This window comes from Pinus tabuliformis, chromosome 1_2 (genome assembly GCF_031772625.1).
Source record: "Pinus tabuliformis cultivar Carrire ecotype Pingquan chromosome 1_2, CPIR1, whole genome shotgun sequence".
Lineage (NCBI taxonomy): Eukaryota > Viridiplantae > Streptophyta > Pinopsida > Pinales > Pinaceae > Pinus > Pinus tabuliformis.
Window position 1 is genome coordinate 765089511 of NC_142298.1, and position 23886 is coordinate 765113396.

At 41.1% G+C, this 23886-nt stretch overlaps 2 protein-coding genes and 1 pseudogene across 2 annotated transcripts; all 3 read right to left on the reverse strand.

Annotated features, from left to right (window-relative positions):
- Positions 1-1552: 1552 nt before the first annotated feature.
- On the reverse strand, positions 1553-3461 carry LOC149208072 (protein ASPARTIC PROTEASE IN GUARD CELL 2-like; annotated as a pseudogene).
- On the reverse strand, positions 3255-5454 carry LOC149208073 (phosphatidylinositol 4-kinase gamma 6-like). Its single transcript, XM_089398229.1, has 4 exons — positions 5331-5454; positions 4980-5278; positions 4528-4744; positions 3255-3915 (listed from the first exon to the last, which is right to left on the reverse strand). The coding sequence occupies exons 1-4, from the start codon at positions 5452-5454 to the stop codon at positions 3722-3724; spliced, it is 834 nt and encodes a 277-aa protein (XP_089254355.1). The 3' UTR covers positions 3255-3721.
- On the reverse strand, positions 5278-23335 carry LOC149208074 (gibberellic acid methyltransferase 2-like). Its single transcript, XM_089395926.1, has 8 exons — positions 22512-23335; positions 21797-22394; positions 20101-20370; positions 18749-18960; positions 18523-18587; positions 6438-6879; positions 6060-6204; positions 5278-5907 (listed from the first exon to the last, which is right to left on the reverse strand). Exons 1-2 carry the CDS (start codon positions 23046-23048, stop codon positions 22263-22265), a joined length of 669 nt encoding a protein of 222 aa, XP_089252052.1. The 5' UTR covers positions 23049-23335; the 3' UTR covers positions 5278-5907; positions 6060-6204; positions 6438-6879; positions 18523-18587; positions 18749-18960; positions 20101-20370; positions 21797-22262.
- Between the last annotated feature and the right edge of the window lie 551 nt (positions 23336-23886).

Below are 23886 nucleotides of genomic sequence, written 5' to 3' on the forward strand. Positions count from 1 at the left end.
TAAGAGAACATACTTTTCCCAACACCCCGGCCTTCACCCACCAACAATTTGTGGACGATAATATGATGTTCGGCCATCCCTCGGTCCAGGAAGCTCTCAAATTAAAAACCATTTTGTTTGAATTTTCGGATGCTTCTGGAGCTTGCATTAACAAGACCAAATCCCAGATCTTTTTCTACCCCTGCTACAACCAAAGCCTCAATCACTCGAAACCTTGGTTTCACAATCGCTGCTCTTCCCTCCAAATACTTGGGTGCGCCCATGACAGACTCTGCTTTAAAGCACTCATCTTGGAAATTACTCTTGGAAAAACTGGAAGCCCGTCTCTCTTCCTGGACTTACCGGGCGCTAAACATGGCAAGCCGTCTAGTCCTAATCAAAGCCATGCTGCAATCCATGCCGCTCTACCTTTTCTCAGTTCTGGCAGCACCAAAATGGGTCCTCAAAGAAATTAGAAATCTTCAAAGAACTTTTTTGTGGGGAAACACAAGCCAAAAGAGAAAATGGGCCTTAGTAAAATGGGATACCTTGTCACTGGGCTTCGTGATCCTCTTCATAGTAATGCGGTCATGGGAGCTCGCATCTGGAGGAAATGGATCTCGGAGCCGCACAAACCCTGGGCTATCCTTTGGACAGCAAAATATGCCAATAACAGACCTGTTGATGATTTAATCAGACTCACTAAAGTAGGATCAGGGTCTCTCATTTGTAATGCAGCTAAACAACACAAGGATTTAATTCAACAGCGCAGCTTCTGGGAAATTAGGAATGGTAATAATACGCAGTTCTTGAAAGATTCTTAGCAGCAAAGACCTAAGTTGAAGGACCTGGTTGAACCTCAACAAATACAAGAACGGGAACATGCCACTTTTACTATTACACAACATTCATATACGAAATTAAATCAAACAACTACAAATATACATTTCAATATAGAAGTCTGTATCTATATCGATTTCCAAATTAAAATATGCATTTCAATAAAGAAAGTCTGTATGTAGATCGATTGCCAAATTTAATATTACTACATCCTTTTGCAGTACACAACATTTATTCACAAAATTGAATCAAAAAATTGTACAATTTTATGCATCAAACTGATATAATCAATATCTGTGCCCTCCCAATTATGATAGGCAAAAGAATTCATCCCAGAATATCACAGAATATCGCTTCTTGTATAAATGTTGGAATGTAATCACATTTAGACAGGAACCAACCAAATAAACAAATGCGACCCAAACAAACAGTGATTTTGGTCAACTGAAAGACTGATAAAAATTCCACTGACCATCTTACAAATATGCACCTCAATTATTACATTTTAGAAATAACTCGTTGATAGCTCGACAGATCTTCAAATATGGGAAAATGTGGCTGTAAATAATGTATCTATAAGATATAACTAACACTAAAAATAAAAATATGACTTGCACATTAACAAGTGTCTTCTGTGAATTTGAAGATATGTTCAACTTTTTCATCGCTCATTACAAAACATGAACCAGTTCCTGCTGCATTATTCTACACACAAAGAAAGGGGAAAGCCTTGATCTTATTAGGTGGCTTGTGGCAATCTTCACGGGTCCTTGCAAAAAGATGTCTCCAATTATATTTATGGCACCATTGTTCAGTTCACTGCCATTGAGGATTCCCAGACAAACATTGCCTTCAGAACTGATGACCAAATAACCTTCCGGGAAATGTCAAACTGTCTGGTCTTAATAAGCCATGGGTTGCCCCCAAAACCCAGGGTTAATTGTTCACATCTGCTATAGGCCTGATATGATGTCTCGCCCACCAACACAATGGTAAAGTTTTATCTGGCATATCCTGTACTAACCCCCATCAAAATGGTTCTCTTTAACTGCTGAGACAAAAGCGAAGCAAGCTATATGTGTGAGATATGTAAAGGAGCTACCACTAGCAAAAACCACCCTCCTAGGTTGTTTTTTAGGTCATTAGCACCAAGAGGTCTGTTTCTGAGTTTCATATTTGCATTGCCCACGTGATAGTAATTTCATTTCAGGCTTGCCAAGCATGGGAACCCATGTCATTCCCCACCAAGTACAAGATCATTGCCAAAGAACATATACCCCCCACCTCTTTCATCTCCAGTAATGCAACGACCAATCACATTCTTAATCAGACTTTGATTAGTTAATTGTGATGGCAGACTAACCTGAGCACTGCTAAAGCCCAATAGTCCATCTGTCACTGCAGGTAAAACTGCAAAAGAACCCTGCTGGTCATATGCACATCCAAACAAAAAAAAAATTCGAGCTATAGAGCCATTTGTCAGTAACACTCTAATATTGTCTCATTCTTAGTCAGACTTTGATTAGCCAATTGTGATGGCAGACAAACCTGAGCACTGCTAAAGCCCAATACTCCATCTGTCACTGCAGGCGAAACTGCAAAAGAACCCTGCTGGTCATATGCACATCCAAACACAAAATTTGTTCGAGCTCTAGAGGATCCATGATCAGCATACTCTATCTCACAGTCACACTGTTCAGAGGTACTCGTGCATTCATAGTTGTGACCTGCTTGCACATTCACACACATCGACTCCCTGCAGGATACAAGTTGGCTTTTCTGGGTTTGTACAGAGGTTGTGGTCCCTTGGCACTTCTGCAAGGAGCATCACACTGGATCCAAGTCAAATCACTCCCTGTGTCAACATCAAGGTGATAGGCCTTTGGTGGGTTCCCAATGAGCATTGACACATAATAAAGTCCATCTGGATAGGACATTGCCTTGGATTGTAAAAGCAGTAGAAGTTGTAGGTGACGTTATTTCTGATGGTGTCTCTCTCCACAAACGCCCCCAAATTTCAGAGCAGGTTTGTCCTTTGGATACAGAGTATACACGCCAACTTTACTGTCATCCTCATCCTCGTTGGGACTGCTATCAAATCCAGAATAAGGCGTCCAATGCCAGATTGCCAGGGCCAGTGCAGCCACAAACAAGATAGCGGCCTTAATCAAACGCGCCCTCTCCTCTTGCTGAGAAAGGGCCTCCTGGGATTTGGATTGGATCTCTGCTGCTGCTGAACTGAGCCTCCTCCTCCTCTGACCATGAAAGCTGCACACAGTTTTTCCCTCATTTGGGTTGCCCGCTCTCTGGGATTTGGATTGGGTTTCTGCTGCTGCTGCTGAACTGAACCTCCTCCTCTAACCATGAAAGCTGCACACACAGTTTTTCCTTCATTTGGGTTGTCTGGGGGTGCGGGGTGAGCGCCAAGGAAATTATGACCACGCATTTCAATTCAGGCTGCATTGATGCAGTAGCCATGGAGACCTGATACCAACTCGAGAATTTCTAGGTGTCCCATATGAAACAGGAGGAATTTGCAGATCGTTTCTTTCAGAATTTTTTAAAGAAAAATGAGGAAACAATGCTGGAACTCCACTGAAGTCAGGCACATTTAGAAACTTGTTAAAACCATTTCCTCCCATGGAAGTCGGGCTGTTGTTAAAAGTTAAAACTGCCACACGACTCCTTCACCCAACCACTGATAACAGAGTTCATGTAACTGAAATACTCGTCATCTTCGTAATCCATATTAAATTAAAATTGTTCGGGAAAATGACCACTGATAACAGAGTTCATGTAACTGAAATACTCGTCATCTTCATAATCCATATCAAATTAAAATTGTTCGGGCAAATGTTCCCCTTCTGAAGAAGGTTCTGAACGATTATCGTCTCCCTCAGATTTAATGACACATTTCTTGATCAACCTCCAACTTTACTTGACTAACAACAGTCATGTAAATCTCTTCAGGCTCACTGGATTCCTCCTCTACTCCATGAAACTCATGACTCATCATTGCACTGATTTCTACAAGACAAAGACCGGCTTCAGCAGCCTTTTCTAGGAAAATAGTGCACAGCATCAAAACCCTTAGGCCTCTCGTAACAAGGATTGTTGTCCTTTAGTTGACAGACAGTTTTGTAATGTCAACAGTTTAACAGATAACTCAAGATGGATAAAACTAGAAAGACACTCCGCCAATATGATACTGAGTCCTGGCCAATTAAAAAGAAAGTCCCCTCAAGTCTACGATAGTGTAATTTTCGAGGAAAAGGAGTTGGTTAAAAGCTGTGGCAAAAGCAAATGGCAAAAAGGACAAGCAACCATATTAACACAATAGCTTATGCACAAATTCTCCCATATCACAAACGAAACGAGAAGCCCCTGCAAAAAAGTTGGCCATGCTATGAAAAATTGAAGATAGATAAAAAAAAATACCTTGACAGTCCAGCATTTCCCTTCACCGTTATGAAGGGCATCTATTAAACCGGTGTAGTTCCATTTCTATATCGTACATCGCGATTGTCGATCTGTACAGTGTATCCTCTTATTAGTCAGAAAAATGATAGTATTCTGCCCTTGTCGAAGCATGGTAGACACATCCTGGGCTGTGACCTGCATAAGGAAGACTATATTTGGAGATAAAACTGGCTAATTTCTGGACAAAAATGATAATTCCAAGGAATTAAATATTTCAAAATCTCATACAAGCCTCTCGTACTATGGGTAACTCCCGTCTCAACATTTCTGCATCCTTGATGGCATCAAGGATATAAATATATTCCAATTCATCCTCTGAGAAGGGTATAGAAGCCTGAGGCACATGTTGCCAGTCGAAGTAAGTATCCTCCAGATTTTGTGGGAGGCAAAGACCATGATATATGTGTATTATCAATGGATTCTCCTCCAACTCAGGGATATCTTCCTATTCTTCACAAGAAGATTCTGCATGTCTGTCAGTATTAAGTATCCTATTATCTCGTATTTCAATCCTATGTACAGCAACCACTTGGAAACTATTCCAATCCTATGTACAGCAGCCACTGGGAAACTAGATGTTCCATGGTCATTGGCATCACAATCATGTGGGACAAACTGCTGAAAATACGCAATCTTACTGATAGTTCGTCTCTTATTTCCTTTCTTACTTGTAGTCAATTTACATTAAAAATTGAATGTGTTATTTTGACAAGCACAGTAGGGGGAACATTTCCAAAACGATCATGATCTAGAAGATATGCTGCAACTTCTCTGATACCTGTTTCTCCAACACTAACCCATCTCTTTAAACCAGGTTGCCCCAGAACTTTGCCAACAAAGGCTTTTGGATTGTTGGTAGCAAAGGGATCCTCATCTGTCGGTTTTATGATAGCAACACTTCCACCTCTGTAATTTCTGAAATAGTAAGCCCCACACAGCCCACCTCGAATAGGGATTGGATCTTCACTACGGTACTCAAATCATTCTTCAACACTGTCTCCAAATGTGAGAGAACTTTCTTCAGTGGGTACATTCAAGCTTCAAGGCCATCTGCATCTTCTTTTTAAGAGTGTGCACATTGTCTTCTTTGTCCAGTGCACTGTTGAATACACTGCCCGTGCCTGTTAAGGCACCATCCAGAACAACAACAGCCATTTGTGTTTGTATCGGACTATCCTTGATGGAAGGCATAAATTATAATCTGTTTTCTTCGGAAAGCCAAAATTTCTCAACAGTGGATATCAACACCAAATTCCAGCCTATCCTTGATGGAAGGTATAAATTATAATCTGCTTTCTTCGGAAAGCCAAAATTTCTCAACAGTGGATATCAAACACCAAATTCCAGCCTATCCTTGATGGAAGGCATAAATTATAATCTGCTTTCTTCGGAAAGCCAAAATTTCTCAACAGTGAATATCAACACCAAATTCCAGCCTTGAGCATAAAACAGACCAGGAAATTATGCAACGAAGAACTATGAAAATCAATCAAACTTCACAACAAACATGGCTGTAATTCTGTTGCACATGTTCTCTCAAAGCCTTTACATTTGTAAAGTACTTCAAACAGCCAGGCTCACAGCAAACAACCTATACATATGTTGTAGCTGCATACAAGAAAAATTTGCAATTAATAAACAGATTACAAACCAAAAAATTGTTAAAATTATCAATAACATACTTCAGTAAATCTTTGAAAGTGGTCGAAGTGACGCTTTATCCTCTCCACACATGTTTGGCTTTCATGAATTGCATGTACCTTTTGATCTGTTTCCTCAATTGTTGACTCACAAACTTCACAACAGACATGTATTTCTGTTGCACATGTTCTCCCAAAGCCTTTACATTTGTAAAGTACTTCAAAAAGCCAAGCTCACAGCAAACAACCTGTACATATGTTGTAGCTGCAGACAAGAAACATTTGCGATTAATAAACAGATTCAAGTATTTTAGCTAGGAGAACAATGACTCAGACATTTAAAGGAACCCTACAGCACAAGAAATAAGGAACCCAACAGCACAAAAATTACTAGTGCAAGAAAAGCTTGGTGGAGTACATAAATGTATCATCGACTCAAACGGGAAAACAATATAACAATTATATTGTTATATAACAAGCATGTTCCCCCATACATACCTCTTTCGTCTTTCCCCATAAAGAAGTAAATTCCTCCATACATACTTCATTCTCCTTTGCCCACTACATTTGTAGACTCCTTAATTCCCCCACCCATTGGATCCAAGAAAGAATATGAACAAAAGAAAATAAGCTCAAAAGACACAAGAAAAACAAAATACCAACCATCAGTTAGCATGGCCATGCTCACAAATACAAAGATATAGGAGCAACAACATTAAAAAAACAACAATAGAAACAAAAATGACCAACAATAGAAAAATACAATGAAAATGCAAAGCTATAAGAACCACAATATTAAAATAAAAAACAATAGAAACAAAAAAGACCAATAATAGAAAAATACTACGAAAATAACAAAAATAAAACAACAAAAAACTCAAATAAGAGATACACTCTCCACTGCAATTGCAAAAAGCATCCATGGCCATCCAATGGGACCCTGCACACCAAAAAACAAATAAGTATTAAATAGAAATTAGAAAATATTCTAGAATATATTAAATACACATTAAATAGAAATATAAAGCAGATATATAAAATAGCTAATGAGAATCTTAAATGCAAACAAAAAATCTTATGAGTAATCTTATGCACTAGAAAGTGCATCTTATGCAAACAAATCCTAAATCCTAAATAAAGAGGGAGAAAACTATTGTATTTGCAATCACGTTTTTCATGTATTTCACATTTTTCATGTAGTAGGATCCATCGAAATTATGGAACATGGGTACTCCTTGGATACAAAATTAAATTTTGCATCCAGTGTTGCCGCTCAAAATTTGAAATTTGAGTAAAATCGTAGGGAGATAAATTGACAATACGAGTTGAAAAAAGTAGTTTTTTTTGTAATCTTTTTACCATTTTATGCCAAAAATAGTGAATCATCCCCCATGGTTGACATCATCATATTGAAACTTATTGGTTCTTATAAAGTTTATTTTTGTTGTACATTTTTATTTTGAGGCCCATTTTTTACCTCAAAAGTTCTCTAATGCATCATCCCATGGAAGTTTACTCAAAACCTTCATAATTGGAACATTTCATTTAGGTGTGCCAATTATCATAAAATAAGACATTTATAGAGAGACTACAAAGAATAGAACACAAGATAGGTTTGGAAGAAATAAGAATGGTTGCTAACAAATAAGAAAAGATAATATAAGTTTATTGATGTTGAAAAATGATCATAAATAGGTCAAAGGGTCTTCTAGGTACAATAATGTGAGATATAAAGTGAAAGCATAAAGGTAACTCCAAGCATGGAAAAACACTATATATAAGCAAAACTAGCCTATGATGTAAAACACCTAAAGTTTACAGAAAATTTGGTTTGATGGAAGAAATTGAAGTCATCTTTGAATCCTCAAGGACATAAGACATTAAAGTGGCTAAATGTGGCTTGAGAGCTACAACAGAACAAAAAATGACAATAGTTGGAACATAACATTTGTCAATTGGGTATAGCTTGGGTGGTTAAGAGGAGAAGTGATATCCTACCCACCCAAGTTCAATTCCTATAAGTGACATGTTGAGCTCTTAAGGAGTATATTATTGTAATGGATTTAAGCCTTATTGTTGACTCAACCTTGTGCCCTAAGAATCTAAGGTTTACCCTAGGTACGGTAACTCACATACCTGGTGAGTTTATTGACAAATTACCTTTAATAATTTTGCACATTGAATCCTCAATTTATGGGAATTGGTCAAATGAGAAAAGATTTAGGTAATATTGGATTAGCCCAAACCTAAAAACCTGAGAGAATTGCAAGGATTCTTCGAAATTTGCAGTTATTACAGACGGTTTGTCAAAGGTTTCTCTCAACTAAGGACGCCCTTAACAGATTTAACTAAAAAGGGGGCATTCAGGAGGACAGACGAATCCGACATAACATTTAACAAGCTCAAAGAAGTGATGAGCTCATGTCTTGTGTTGGCCATCCCTAACTCTAGTTAGCCATTTATATCGGAGTGTGATCAGGAGAAGGCATAGGGGTCATCTTAATGCAAAAGGGTCACCCTATCACATTTGAAAGCCAGAAGCTTCAGGACACAGAGAAGCTCTATTCCATATACAACAAGGAGATGCTAGCTTTGGCAAATTTCAGGCAATATTTGGTAGGAAACAATTTCATAGTCAGGACAGACCACAATAGCCTGCGACATTTTCTAGGACAAAAGGACCTAAACGACCGGCAGCAAAAATGGGTGAGCAAGATTCAAGCTTATGATTTTGATATTAAATATGTGAAGGGAAAGAAGAATGTTGTAGTCGAAGCACTCTCCAGGTAAGAAGGCTCACCTCTTAGCAAAGTATGCTAAGAACCAGTTTGCTTGCGCAATTATCGACTGGATCATTCAAGACGACGGGTACAAATTTAGTAACAGCGATATTTATTATAAGGACAAAATATACGTGGTTCCTAAGTCCATGCTCAAAGAAAATATTTTGAAGATCACATGGGACATCAGTGTTTTTTCAAGACATGCCAACAAATTCAGTAAAGGTTTTCCTAGAAGGGTTTGAGGAAAGATGTGATGAAATACGTCAAGTAATGCATGACATGCCAAAAGAATAAGGTCGAGCATATGAATCCGACAGGTCTTCTCCAACCTCTACCTATTCCCAAACAGAAATGGGAAAGCATCTCGATGTATTTCATTATAGGGTTGCCAAAAGCGCAAGGTAAAGATTGCATTTGTGTTAAAATTGGCAACTAGGGCCAAACTCCATGTGGGTCTTCTTATTCATGCCAATTGATATTTTTCTTGGATTCCTCTCATCGAGAGGTGTAGGATTGATTTAAAGATCATCCGATTTTGACATGTATTCATGGAGATATGAATTTATTTGTGTTATGTGACAATTCGTCAAGGTCGGCCAGCAACCAAATTACCCCCACTTGTTCTCCACGTTTTATTATAAATAGAGGTGGCCTTCAAGTCACTTTGAGACGCACTCACATTCTCGTGATCTCTCTCTTCATTCTGTTTTGGGTCTTGATGAAGGAGAGATCTAGAGGGAGTGCCCTAGGCTCTACGTTGCCCTAATAAAGAAGCCTTAACGCAGTCTTTGAGGAGTCCTGCAAGCAGCCATGGAAGGGTCTAATACATTGGCCTAATGATGCCCTAAATCTAATACGTTGTCATGGAAGTGCCCTAGACTCTAACGCAGTCATGGAAGAAGCCCTAACGCAGTCAGGAAGAAGGCTTCCATATCAAAGCAAGGAAGTGACGTAAACACGGGTCTAATCCCACTATTCTAGAGTGCCCTAGACGCAGTAATGGGAAGATAGAATCACAGTTAAACGTTGTCCTAAGTGAAGACATCTAGACGCAAAGATAGGAGGGTCATGATATGTAAAACGCTGGCCTAATCTATACGTTGGGAAGAGGAGGCCTTAACCAACCCTAGACACAGTCAAAGAGGGGTCTATATAAGTTGCCCTAGCCGCAGTCCTCAAGGGCTATCAAGGAACCCATACGCAGCCTTCTAATCTGTTGTTCGATGATATGATGAAGCCCTATTTGCAGCAAAGAAGAGTTGATCAGCAATGAACCTATACACTGAAATAAGGACCCTAAATGCAGCGTGAATTAGTGTAGAAGACAGCGATGTATCAAGAATATGTCTAGGCATGAATAAAGGGTTCATGAGATCTGTTGGAAGAATCTATTACTACAGCCAGTTGCTTTGCTAGGCTGCAAGCCATAGCAAGCAGCTAAGGCTGCAAGCCATAAAAAGCAGCTAAGGTTGTTCGATGTCGATAGTGCAGCATAATGATGATGAAGTGCAGCATGAATGGTACATCATGGTGATGGAATCATATGATGGGTGCATCATAGTGTAATGAAGTGCAGCACAGTGATGATGGATGCAGTATGATGAGTTCAGCATAGAACATACCTAAAATTAACAATTTGCACCATGGTGAATAGGTTGACCAAATTTGCACACTTCTTTGCAATCCCATGTAATCACTCTGCCAAACAAGTAGCAGACTATTTTTCCAAGAAGCCTTCAGACTACATGGACTACCAAAGAATATAGTTAGTGACTGCAATAGCAAGTTTAGTGGTGCTTTTTGGTAGGAACTCTTCAAGCTGGTGGGGACTGAATTAACCCATAACACTAGCTATCATCCGCAAACAGATGGTCAAATAAAAATTGTGAATAAGTGGATTGAAGGGCACCTACGCAACTATGTGACCGGTCAACAAAAAGCATGGATCAAGTGGTTGTACCTTGGGGAGCATTGTTATAACACCACCTACCACTTATATATTAGGATGTCACCATTCAGAGCTCTGTATGGGTATGATGCACCATCCTTTATCAACAAGATTTTTGGAGACAGCAAGGCACCTATTGCTAAGGATTAGATATAGGAAAGTCAAAACATTCTCAAAGTATTAGATATCATTTTGGGATTCAACTGCGTTAAGTAAGTCATTAACGTATGACCATTTCCATGAGAGGTAGACGTAACTGACTAACTTCTCATGATTTTTGAATAGTTCACTTAGCACTCATTGCATTGGGTGATGCTCACAGGGGTGAAGAAGTGGGATTGAAACTAGTGAAATGAATCACATAGCGTCAATCATCACTTTCGTGGCTTGCACCCCGTAACCAGGACTTCCCAGGAGGTCACCCATCCCAAATCGCCTCTGGCTCAAGCGCGCTTAATTGTGGAGTTTTCCCCACAATCAAGCCCATTTAGCTTGCTACCCCATTTGCAAAACCTTAGCAAGTATTGTGCCTCATGAACCATTCAAGTAGAGATCCCTTCACTCTTTTTGAATTTAAGTATGGGGGTTTACGCAGTGCATTATATTAGATATCATTTTGGGATTCAACTGCGTTAAGTAAGTCATTAATGTATGACCATTTCCATGAGAGGTAGTCGGAACTGACTAACTTCTCATGATTTTTGAATAGTTCACTTAGCACTCATTGCATCAGGTGATGCTCACAGGGGTGAAGAAGTGGGATTGAAACTAGTGAAATGAATCACATAGCGTCAATCATCACTTCCGGGGCTTGCACCCGGTAACCAAGACTTCCCGGGAGGTTACCCATCCCAGATCGCCTCTGGCTCAAGCGCGCTTAACTGTGGAGTTTTCCCCACAATCAAGCCCACTTAGCTTGCTACCCCATTTGCAAAACCTTAGCAAGTATTGTGCCTCATGAACCATTCCAATAAGTATTCATGGAGTTATGAATTTATTTGACAATTTGTCAAGGTCGGCCAGCAACCAAATAACCCCCACATGTGCTCAACGTTTTAGTATAAAAGGAGATGACTTGAAAGTCATTTCACACACACTTCTCTTTTGATTTCTCTCCACTTGTCTTGGGTTTTAGTGTGAGAGAAATCTAGGAGGAAGAAGCCCTAGACGTTGGAGGAAAGGAGGTTGCCCTAGCCGCAACAAGGAAGACAGACCAGTGAAGCTATGGAAGGGATATACGTTGACCTAAAGGAGCTCATGGAAGAAGTTTAACGCAACTATGGAGGAAGCCTTAACAAGCCCTAGCCGCAGTCCTAAAGCAACCCTAACGCTGTCCTAAACAAGCCCTAGACACTGTCCTAAACAAGCCCTAGACACTGTCCTAAACAAGCCCTAAATGCAGTCCTAGCATAGCCCTAGTAACCTAGAAGACGCAGTCAAGAAGGAGGGTTATAACCAGCCGTAGACACAGCTACCTAGCCGCAGTCAAGGAGGGTTATGACATGCCCTAGTTGCAACATATGGAGGCAGGAACAGCGTGTTAAAAAAGGATTGTTTTTGGGTAATTTTTAGGATGACAGAGCTGTTGTTAGGAGCGTTGAGGAGCTAAGCTAGAAGGCTGCAATACCCAGACTACTTCAGCAAAGGAGAGGGGACGATAAGGTCACCTTTGTGATTGATGGCATAGCGAAGTTACCTTGTTACTGGCCGCAAAGGAAAGGAGCTCGAATTTGCTCCTTGAGGACTATTTCAAGAGGCAGGAAGGTCTGTGTGAAGGCCACCTTCATAGAAGGCTGTCTAGGCTAGAAAACCAAGGAGAATCCTCCCTGAGATAGGCCGAGTAAGGGATCTTAAGCCGCAGGTCTGTGAGTGTTGTTTTGGGGGTCAAACAGCCCTACACGTGGAGTTGTAGGTGCCTCCTAAAACAGCGAGATCACTTACCTTGAAAAGAAAGGAAGGCCACATAATTTAAGGTGGGTTTTGGCATGATCATTGGGCTGCTGTAGGTTACAGGAGGATGCCCTAACCAATGACCAGAAATCTGCCCATGAACAGCAATTTGGCAAACATGGAATAGCAACAACAGTAGGACAGCAGTGCTAGCAGCAATGGCATAGAGCAATGATGGCACAATTGGGATAACAAGCTGTGATGGGACAGCAGCAATACAAGTGGGATAGCAGTGGCTAGCATGGTGCAACAATGGCACATGGAACAGCTGTGGTAGCATGGTGAAACAATGGCACATGGGACAACAGTGGCAGCATAAGGTGTAGCAGTATGATGTGTGCAGCATGGTCATGAGGTCCAGCATAGTGATGATGGGTACAGCATGGTGCAGCATGGTGAGGTGCAGCATGATGACGAGATGCAGCACAATGATAGGTGAAGGAGTCACCTTGGAGAATCAATTGAAGCAGCATGTCTTCAACTGAGTTCAGCCATCTCATGTATCATCTACTTAGAGATGATCTATGCTCTTATTTAGATAAGTCAAAGTGTTGACTTATGTCGTAAATGTACTCTCTCTCTCTCTCTCTCTCTCTCTCTCTCTCTCTTGCTGAACTATTGAAGAACATATAAAAAGAATTGATCAAGGGTTTCCCCACATTGCGGTTTGTCCCTGGCTAGCACCACATCTTGTGTCCTCTTATCTTGGCTTGTCTTTTGCGATCTATGTTTATGTTCTATCTACAATTTACTTTAATGCTGATGTGATTGCTAATCTGAAAAAGATATTGAGCTAACTGTGAAAATTGAAATAAATTGCTCTAAGCATAGAACATACCTAAAATTAACATGGTATCAAAGCTGAGGTGAAGACAAAGCCCAAGCAAGAGTGAAAGAGCAATCACCGAAGACAGTTGGGAAAGGTCAAAAGGATCAATGGATTCCTCATCCTTCTTCAAATTCATCGAGGGTGAAATCGAAGCAGAGAATTTTATCAGAATGGCGCAACAGAAGCTTCTGATGGCCTACCTAAAGATCACTTCAATGGGAAGACTGGATCTAAGGGTGGAAGGAAAGGCAAATGCCTTGTTTGTAATAAGTTCAACCATTATTCGAAGGAGTGTCCGAATGGTAGGAACACATCACTTGATGATGATAACAATCATTCCAGGGACATCTTCAATGATCAGAGGAATGACAAGTAATGCAGGTCATCAAAAAAATGGCCGACTCTTCAAGAAAGCAAGGAACCCCAGGTATGAAGAATCAAATGTTGTTTTTGATAAGATAAAGAAGTGTTATCTTGTATTGACCCTCTCCTTCAGAATCTGGCTTATTGATTGTCGTGCTTCAAGGCACTCCATCGGTAGAAGGGTGCTCTCTCTAATTTGGTAGAGATGGAAACAATCGTGGCATTATACTTGGAGTCGATGCCACCTATCCCAGAAAGGGTGTAGGGAATGTTACCCCTCAATTGGATGAGGGTAACTCGATTCATTTACAAGAATCTCTTTTATGTATCTGATCGTAAGAAGAACCTGGTGTCCATTTCGGCAATGGAAGTCAAAGGTTTTAGGGTGGCATTCATCGATGGAAAGGTATGTGTTTGAAAATAGAATTTTCAAAGATGCTTTTACTCATGGGTCCAGGGTTGGCTATTTGTATCAAGTTGTAAGATGGTCCATTGGGGACCATGTCAGTTGACACATCTCATCTATAGCACCGGAGGTCTGCTTATTGTGGGGCCCTACCCGATGTGAGTCAGATAGTGTCAGGGATGCCTGAATTCAAGAAGAGCATGAAGGTACATGTCCGAGATGTACCGAAGGAAAATCCTACAAGGGGACCATTCCCCTCATGTAGCAGGTCCACAGGTTTGGAACAACCCGAGGGGTTTGAGATTCATGATCGAGAATCTCATGTATGCAGGTGGAAGAAAGCCCTCTATGGCTTGAGGCAAAACACCCCAGGCTTAGTTTGAGAGGATTGATAGTTGTCTGATGAAGCTGAGATTCACTAGGAGTGAAGCCGATCCAAACCATTGCTTGAAGGTTGTGGATGATAGACCTCTCATACTGGCACCTTATGAGGACGACCTCTTTCTGACAGGTGCAGACCCTCTCATTTACAGAAGTAAGAGGGAGTTGGATTCCGGATTTGGAATGGTGAACTACAAGCCCGTGACTACCTCGATGGAGCTTAACTTTCATAAGTTATGTGGTAGTGATGCCGGACCAAATTTGGGAAATGCCTCTGAGTTTCATAAACTCATTTGCTGTGATGTTCTTGGTGAACTCCCATCCAGATAAATGTTTTGCAGTTAGCATGTTGGGCTCATATTTGGTTGAGCCTCACTGAATTGGTGCCAAGAATCTTCTAAGATATCTTCGGGGCACAATCTCTCATGGATTGAGATACACTACCGGAAATGTGAAGCTGCATGATTATTCGAATGCTGAAAGAGCAGGTAGTGTGGAGGATCTCAAGACCACTTCTGAGTGTTGATTCTCTTTAGGTTCGATTCAATATCCTAGATGAGCAGGAAGCAGAAGACAGTTGCTTTGAGCACCACTAAGACCAAATACATAGCTACGACTATGACCTCGTGTGAAGCTGCCTGGTTGCGGAAGCTCTTCAGTGAGCTGTTTGTACACATGATGGATACCACCGTGATCTTCTGTGTCAACCAGGGGGGGTTCGATTGTTGAGGAATCCCATATTCTATGATTGCTCCAACATATAGACATCAAATACTAACTTATCTGGGATATGGTACATCGATGAGCGAGGCGAACGACTTGGAGTCGTTGAGAGACCCTCTTATAAGGGTTCTGCATGATGCATGCATTGAGTTCTGGGAGCTCCAGGGGGGCTTGGGGTACTTCTTGGAGCAACAAGCGACCATATGGCAACTCACCCTCCCCTAATGGTGCGCTGTGTATAGGGTGAATGGTTCAGCCTTCCCTTGTGATACCCCGTGACGACTTGGACAGGATGAGTGGTTCTCATGTCGAGGCATCCTACCCATGCAGTCTGGGACTCATGGGAAGTACCTCTCATCTGGCCAATGAGCAGGGAAATGGGGTTAGGGACCATAGTAGTACTATCGATGGACACATCGTTGTATCTACCGTACTCCCTATGCTAGGATGACCTCCATTGATCTGGGATCAATGAAACTGATCTGGGATCAGTATGAGTGGTTTGAGACACTCTCTTGTGATATTGATCTGGGATCAATGAAACTGACTTCGGGTCAGTAAGAGTGATATGACTCACTCTCTTGGAACTGATCTGGGATCAGTAAGAGTGGTATGACACACTCTCTTCATATGGAACTGACTTCGGGTCAGTAGAGAATGGTATGAGACATTCTCGATCAATTATTCTTCTTCATGGTTTAGCAGAGCAGTGCAGGGCACTGATGGCAAAGATAGTACAGTCGGACAGATGGATCAACGGATGGAGTTCTCCTTAGTTGAGAGGGAGTGTTAAAATTGGCAACTAGGGCCAAACTCCATGTGGGTCATCTTATTTATGGCAGCTGATATTTTTCTTAGATCCCTCTCATCGAGAGGTGTAGGATTGATCTAAAGATCATCTGATTTTGATAAGTATTCACTGAGTTATGAATTTATTTGACAATTTGTAAAGGTCGGCCAGCAACCAAATAACCCCCACATGTGCTCAACGTTTTAGTATAAAAGGAGATGACTTGAGATTCATTTCACACACACTTCTCTTTTGATTTCTCTCCACTTGTCTTGGGTTTTAGTGTGAGAGAAATCTAGGGGGAAGAAGCCCTAGACGTTGGAAGAAAGGAGGTTGCCCTAGCCGCAGCAAAGAAGACAAGTCGGCGAAGCTATGGAAGGGATCTACGTTGACCTAAAGGAGCTCATGGTAGAAATTTAACACAGCTATGGAGGAGACCTTAACAAGCCCTAGCTGCAGTCCTAAAGCAGCCCTAACATTGTCCTAAACAAACCCTAGACGTTGTCCTAAACAAGCCCTAGACGTAGTCCTAGCACAGCGCTAGTAACCTAGAGGACGCAGTCAAGAAGGAGGGTTATAACCAGCCCTAGACGCAGCGACCTAGCCGCAATCAAGGAGGATTATGACATGCCCTAGCCGCAGCATATGGAGGCAAGAACAGCGTTTGAAAGGACTGTTTCAAGGTAATTTTTAGGATGACAGAGCTGTTGTTAGGAGGGCCAAGGAGCTAGGCTAGAAGGCCGCAATACCGAGACTACTTCAGCAAAGGAGAGGGGACGATAAGGTCACCTTTGTGACTGATGGCATAGCGAAGTTACCTTGTTGTTGGCCGCAAAGGAAAGGAGCTCAGATTTGCTCCTTGAGGACTGTTTGAAGAGGCAACAAGGTCTGTGTGAAGGCCGCCCTCATAGAAGGTTGTTCTGGGCTAGAAAACCAAGGAGAATCCTCCCTGAGATAGGCTGAGTAAGGGATCTTAAGCCGCAGGCCTGTGAGTGTTGTTTTGGGGGTCAAACAGCCCTACACATGGAGCTATAGGTGCCTCCTCAAACAGCGAGGTCACTTACCTTGCAAAGAAAGGAAGGCCGCATAATTTAAGGTGGGTTTTGGCATGATCATTGGGTTGCTGTAGGTTACAGGAGGATGCCCTAACCAGTGACCAGAACTCTGCCCATGGACAGCAGTATGGCAAACATGGAATAGCAACAACAGTAGGACAGCAGTGCTAGCAGCAATGGCATAGTGCAATGATGGCACAATTGGGATAACAAGCTGTGATGGGATAGCAGCAATACAAATGGGACAGCAGTGGCTAGCATGGTGCAACAATGGCACATGGAACAGCTGTGGTAGCATGGTGCAACAATGGCACATGGGACAGCAGTGGCAGTATGATGTGTGCAGCATGGTCATGAGGTCCAACATAGTGATGATGGGTGCAGCATGGTGAGGTGCAGCATCATGACGAGATGCAGCACAATGATAGGTGAAGGAGTCACCTTGGAGAATCAGTTGAAGCAGCATGTTTTCAACTGAGTTCAGCCATCTCATGTATCGTCTTCTTAGAGATGATCTATGCTCTTATTTAGATAAGTCAAAGTGTTGACTTATGTCGTAAATGTACTATCTCTCTCTCTCTCTCTCTCTCTCTCTCTCTCTCTCTACTGAACTATTGAAGAACATATAAAAAGAATTGATCAAGGGTTTCCCCACATTGGCGTTTGTCCCTGGCTAGTGCCACATCTTGTGTCCTCTTGTCTTGGCTTGTCTTCTGCAATCTATGTTTATGTTCTATCTGCAATTTACTTTAATGTCGATGTGATTGCTAATCTGGAAAAGATATTGAGCTAACTGTGAAAATTGAAATAAATTGCTCTAAGCATACAACATACCTAAAATTAACAAAAGACCTTGAACGATAGATAAATGAGGAAGGAGGAGAACAATTGTATTGCAAAAGTAACTACATCCTATTTAAAAACAAAAGATCTTGAACTACAGATACATGAGGAAGGAGGAGAACAATTGTATTTGAAGTGACCATGCTTACAAAGATTTTGCACCAAAAAACCCACACTCTACCCTCTGCCCCAAAACAAAAGATCTTGAACTACAGATACATGAGGAAGGAGGAGAACAATTGTATTTGAAGAGACCATGCTTACAAAGATTTTGCACCAACAAAGCCACACTCTACCCTCTGCCCCTCTCAACAGGGGCTATTCAATATTCAACAACATTTCTTGACCACCCTTTACCTACATTATCTTTAAATTTTGAAAAATACACATGACATAAGATTAAGTACATTATATTTTAAAAAATACACGTGACATAATTAAGTACATTATCTTTAGATTTTAAAAAATGCACATGTAAAAGAATAGGAGTTAGTTAAATTAAATCAAAGAACCTGTGAAATTGTTAGAAGATAACTTGTTTGGGCTGAACTTCACCTTCCCCTACCCCCCATTGCATCTGTAAAAACAAATACCAAAAATCTCTTTAAAAATATGAAAGAGGTAAAGAGACTGAAATCTTCTGCACCTGTAAAAACAAATACCCAAAAATCTCTTTAATAATTGCTGCATACTATAAAAATATAAATATATTAAAGAGAGAGAAACAAAAAAACAAACCTAAAAGGGTAAGGACAAAGGAGATTAATGGTTCTTGAAATGAATGATCAACACCTTCTTCACTTGCCTTGCCCTGCTGCCCCCACTGCACCGGTGAAATCTTCATGAGTTGACCTCTCCAGCTGAACTTTGCCTTCCCCTGCCCCCACTGCACCGGTGAAATCTTCATGAGCTGATTTGCTCTGGCTGAACTTCGCCTCCCCCTGCCCCCACTGCACTTGTAAAAACAAATGCCAAAAATATCTTTTAAAATATGAAAAAGCTAAGGAGACTGTAACATGTGAAATCTTCAAACATTAGCATACCACTATGAAGCAATAGATACAGCTATTTACCAAGCCACTATACCTTATATCAAACTAGGGTGTGCTCAAGACCGAGAGGGTATCGTAGGCAGACTAATCTATCTTGTCTTTGTTAGCTGGCAAGGTTAATCAGGAATAATGTATCTAATATTAATGCTTTGAGTCCAAGGTTATCTACTTATCCGTGAATAATACAATTTGTCATCATCTCACTTGTTTGGGCTGAACTGTAACATATTTAACAGATTAATATATAAATCTATTAATTTATAATATAAAATGACTCTTCCTCCGAGAGTTCAACAGCGTTCATTGTATGGCTTCAGATTTCATTGTTTTGGTTCAAGGTCCATTTAATGGTTAAGAGCTTGTGTTTCCTCCTAAGAGGTCACAGGTTCAAAACCAGAGGGGGTAGAGTATGTATTCCTTCATAGACTTAGCAGTCAAATCGCTGCACTGAGGTGGGTCCCTTGTCCCACAAACAAGGGGTCTCATACACCAATTTGGTGTCTGGCTTGGCTGTGACCTTAAAAATGGATATTATTATTACTATTATTATTATTAATTTCTATTCTAATACGCAGTGCACAAAAAGATCGAGACACAAAACGAGTAGGAAAGTTTTTGGAAAGTCCTTACTCTAAATGTTGTGCCACCACCCAATGGAAGTGACAATGAGGCCTTGTGGACCTTATCCTTGTTTGGGCTGAACTGTAACATATTTAAAAAATTAACATATAAATTATATTATAATTATATAAAGTGACTCTTCGAGTTATGTTCAACAGCAATCATTGTATGGCTTCAGATTTTAATTTCATTGCTTCAGTTCAAGGTCCATTCAATAATTTCTATTCTAATACGCAGTGCACAAAAAGATAGAGACACAGAACGAGTAGGAAAGGTTTGGAAGTTCCATCATTCATTGTATGACTTGAGATTTCATTGCTTCAGTTCAAGGTCCATTCAATAATTTCTATTCTAATACACAGTGCACAAAAAGATCGAGATACAGAATGAGTAGGAAAGTTTGTGGAACGTCTTTACTATAAATGCCGTCATAGCCCTGCCCCTTGGAGGTGACGATGAGGCCTTGTGGACCTTATCCTTGGCCTTGCTTCTCGCTTCTGCCAACCTTTACAACAAGGAGGTGACGATTTGGCCTTGTGGACCTTATCCTTGGCCTTGTTTCTCGCTTCTTCCAACCTGTACAACAAGGAAGTGACGATGAGGCCTTGTGGACCTTATCCTTGGCCTTGTTTCTCGCTTCTTCCAACCTTTACAACAAAACCCACTTCCCAGGTGCGCTGAACTGAACTGTAACATATTTAAAAAATATAAATATAAATATATAAAAGACACCAAAGAAACTGTAACATATTTAAAAAATAAAATATAAAGAAGGAGAAAGGACATCAATGGTTTCTGAAATGAGCCCCTAGAGATGAAACTCTGATTCTTCATCTTCTTTATCTTAAATTTTATGACAAAACATAGTGTGATTTGTTTCCAAAAATAAAATAAATGAAATAAATCACCAAAAGAGGATTCGGATTCACCTTCTCTAGCCTTTCACACTTCACACAGAGATTCAATAGACGGGAAGAGAGGTTCCCTGGGGTGGCCATATCTATTTTTTTACGGGGTTTTCTTCACATTGTCTCATGAAAATTATGTGTATTAGAGTTGTGAGGCACAACCCTTATTCATTTTCAGACACATGCATGTGGGCTGTTCTTGTACTGGAAGGGCGCACTCATCTGGCAGTTCTCCCTCTGTTTATACACCAAGTCAACAGGATATGTGGGGCTTGTGTGTTTCTAACGGATAATGAGGGCACAGTGATCAGCAGTTATGTTCCTATGCTTAGCAGATCAAGAGGGTGCAATGCTTGGGACGGTGACACATCTATTCCAGATAACATGCACAGCACATGCATTCTATGACCTGGCAGCATAGCGGCGTATTCCTAATCTACCCATTCTATCTGTGTGAAATCTACAGCGGCTGGGTATTTGGGCCGCAATAACTTCTCAACCATTGAACCAAGAGGCAACCCTCCAGATTTGTGAGCATATTAACCAGAAAAAGGCAAAACAACATTGGAATCAGTTACTAGATTTTAGCATGAGAGGAAGTATTTGGATAACTCCTAAAACAATCTATAACAGAACTTCGACGACTTTACCACACAAGTCAAGCAGAAGCTTCCGTCGTTGGCTTCTATTTTGCAGCGATAGGCTCATTGTCTCGGGGCGAGATAATCCTAGTGTCGGGGGCCTGTTGGCGCCCTATTTTAGAGTGTAACTAAGGAACCGTGTATTAAGTCTGTGCATGCGCTGTTTTGTGATGGACACTGGGTTTTAGTCTGCACGCCCAGTTTTTATATCGCCTGCCTAGTTTTGGATAACTCCTAAAACAATCTATAACAGAGCTTCGACAACTTTACCACACAAGTCAAGCAGAAGCTTCCGTCGGTAGCTTCTATTTTGCAGCGATAGGCTCATTGTCTCGGGGCGAGATAATCCTAGTGTCGGGGGCCTGTTGGCGCCCTATTTTAGAGTCTAACTAAGGAACCGTGTATTAAGTCTGTGCATGCCCTGTTTTGTGATGGGCACTGGGTTTTAGTCTGCACGCCCAGTTTTATGTCGCCTGCCTAGTTTTCCCCTGCACGCCAAATATTAAGAACACAAAACATATTATAATTTATATTCAAAAATAAAATAAATGAAACTAATCATACCTTACCCTCTCCTGTAGCCGTTGCCATTGTATCTGTGAAATCTGCCCATTCCATTTGTGACCGTAATTATCTGTAAAATCTACTACCCATTCTATCTATGAAATCTACAGCAGCTGGGCTGTTTGGGCTGTTTCAATTTCTCCACCACTAAACCAAGAGAAAATATAACAGTGAAAACAATTAAAACAAGGAAGACAAGATGGAACATAAAGAACAGAGAATTAGCATGGCCATGCAAAAAAAAAAAAAAAAAAAATTAACCATCAGAGAAAAGACGACACCCAAAACAATTGCAAAAACAAAAAAATAAAACAGCACACGTAAAATTGGTTGGCTCTTCCCATGCATCTTCAAAGTCGTGGCCACAGAATTCGCCTCCCGCGGAGACTTGCCATGCAGGAGGCCAAGTAACGGGCCTCCCCATCAAACACAAGAAAAGCACGCCTCCCGGTGCCATTTCCTGCACTCAGCAGTTGAGGTCCTTTTCAGATTGCTTTGAATAAGCTTCTGCAACATCCTGCCTGCCTCTGTCGATCCACACTCTTCGCTTATTATATATATATAAGGGCGAACTCTTCGTAACAACAGCCTGAGGCACCTGCAATAATGATAATGTTATCATTCACAAAGCTCATAAAATAATTTGGCAGTAAGGTTTAACCTATGATCATCAAACCAGATTAATTTTATCTAACAATAATGATGCAGAGCTGACCTGTGAAAGCGAATGAAGCGCCATGACAGAGAAACAGACATGAATGGTCGATCTCGGAAACACAACGTTGTAAAAGGATACGGGTACACGCGCAACAAAATAGCGAGAATGCCCACGCCGGTCCAGCAGACTGAAGAGTCCATTAAAGTCATTGCAAGGCAAATCAGAAAAATAAGCCTGGAACTCTGCCATTAAGGCCCCGCCATGGCCAATCCCACACAGATTTGTTAGTCTTTTGACAACGAAATCAGCGTCTGATACCGTGTTTGTACCGGTAGCACAACCGAGATCTGCAATTCTGAGAGGGCCCGCTTTGGGAAATGCAAGCTTCTGAATGGCTGCCTCAAGCATAAGCTGCAATACCTGGAAGACATTCCTCTGCCTGTCGGAGTTTTCGGCGTAACATGCATCGCCATTGCCCGAGTACATGTGAAGAATTCCCTGGAGTTTAATGCCACTGTGAAAGATTTTCACATGTTGTAGACTGCCATTATTTGCCATTTTTGCAACTTCATCTGAATTGGGCTGGGTCTCCATTTAGATAGACAACAAGCACACTTCTCCTCTGCATCCATGGCCGACCCTGTACAACACCCAACCTTGCTCTGCACAGCCAAGCAACTTTTGCTCTGCGTCCATTGTCAGCAGAGCAACTTCTACTCTGCACCATTGCCAGCCAACCCTGCTCTGCACAATCGCCAGCCAACCCTGCTCTGCACCATCGCCAGCAGAGCAACTTCTGCTCTGCATCCAACCCTACTCTGCTCTGCGCCAAGCCCTCCGTCCAATCTCAGGACGATGGATGGGTAAAAGCGGCAATCATATATTTCTGCGTTGCGTTGTTTTCATTTCTTGAATTCATGAACTTTTGTAACCGCTAAATCATTTTAAAATTCAGTCTCGTGTGCCGTCGTGGATATTACGCGTGTACTCGAATTCGAATTGGACACGACCGTCCAAAAGAAAGCGCAGGAAGAAATTATTTCTTAAAAAAAAAAAAAAATTACATTGGGGGGAATAAGCTATATGGTTAAATCATCCAAAACTATTTTGAATATTTTTTAACCATATTTATTTCTTATAAATTATTTATGTATTAGTAGTATTAGGTTAAAATAAATACATAATTTAAAGATTAAAGTAAAAATTATTTTAATTACTAGTTTTATGAATTGCTACCTTGCCTCCTAGCGCTCTGCATGCACTAGGGTTGCTAGGGGCTTGCCTGCGCGCCCTTGTGGCTGCTGCGCTGCAACGCTCAGCCCTGTTGCGCTTTCACATCGCCCATGGAGTCCAGCGGGGGCCTTGTCCCCTCCCCCCATTCCGCCCTCGGAAATCCTAGCGTTCAGGTCCATGATTGCTGCAAGCTCAAAGC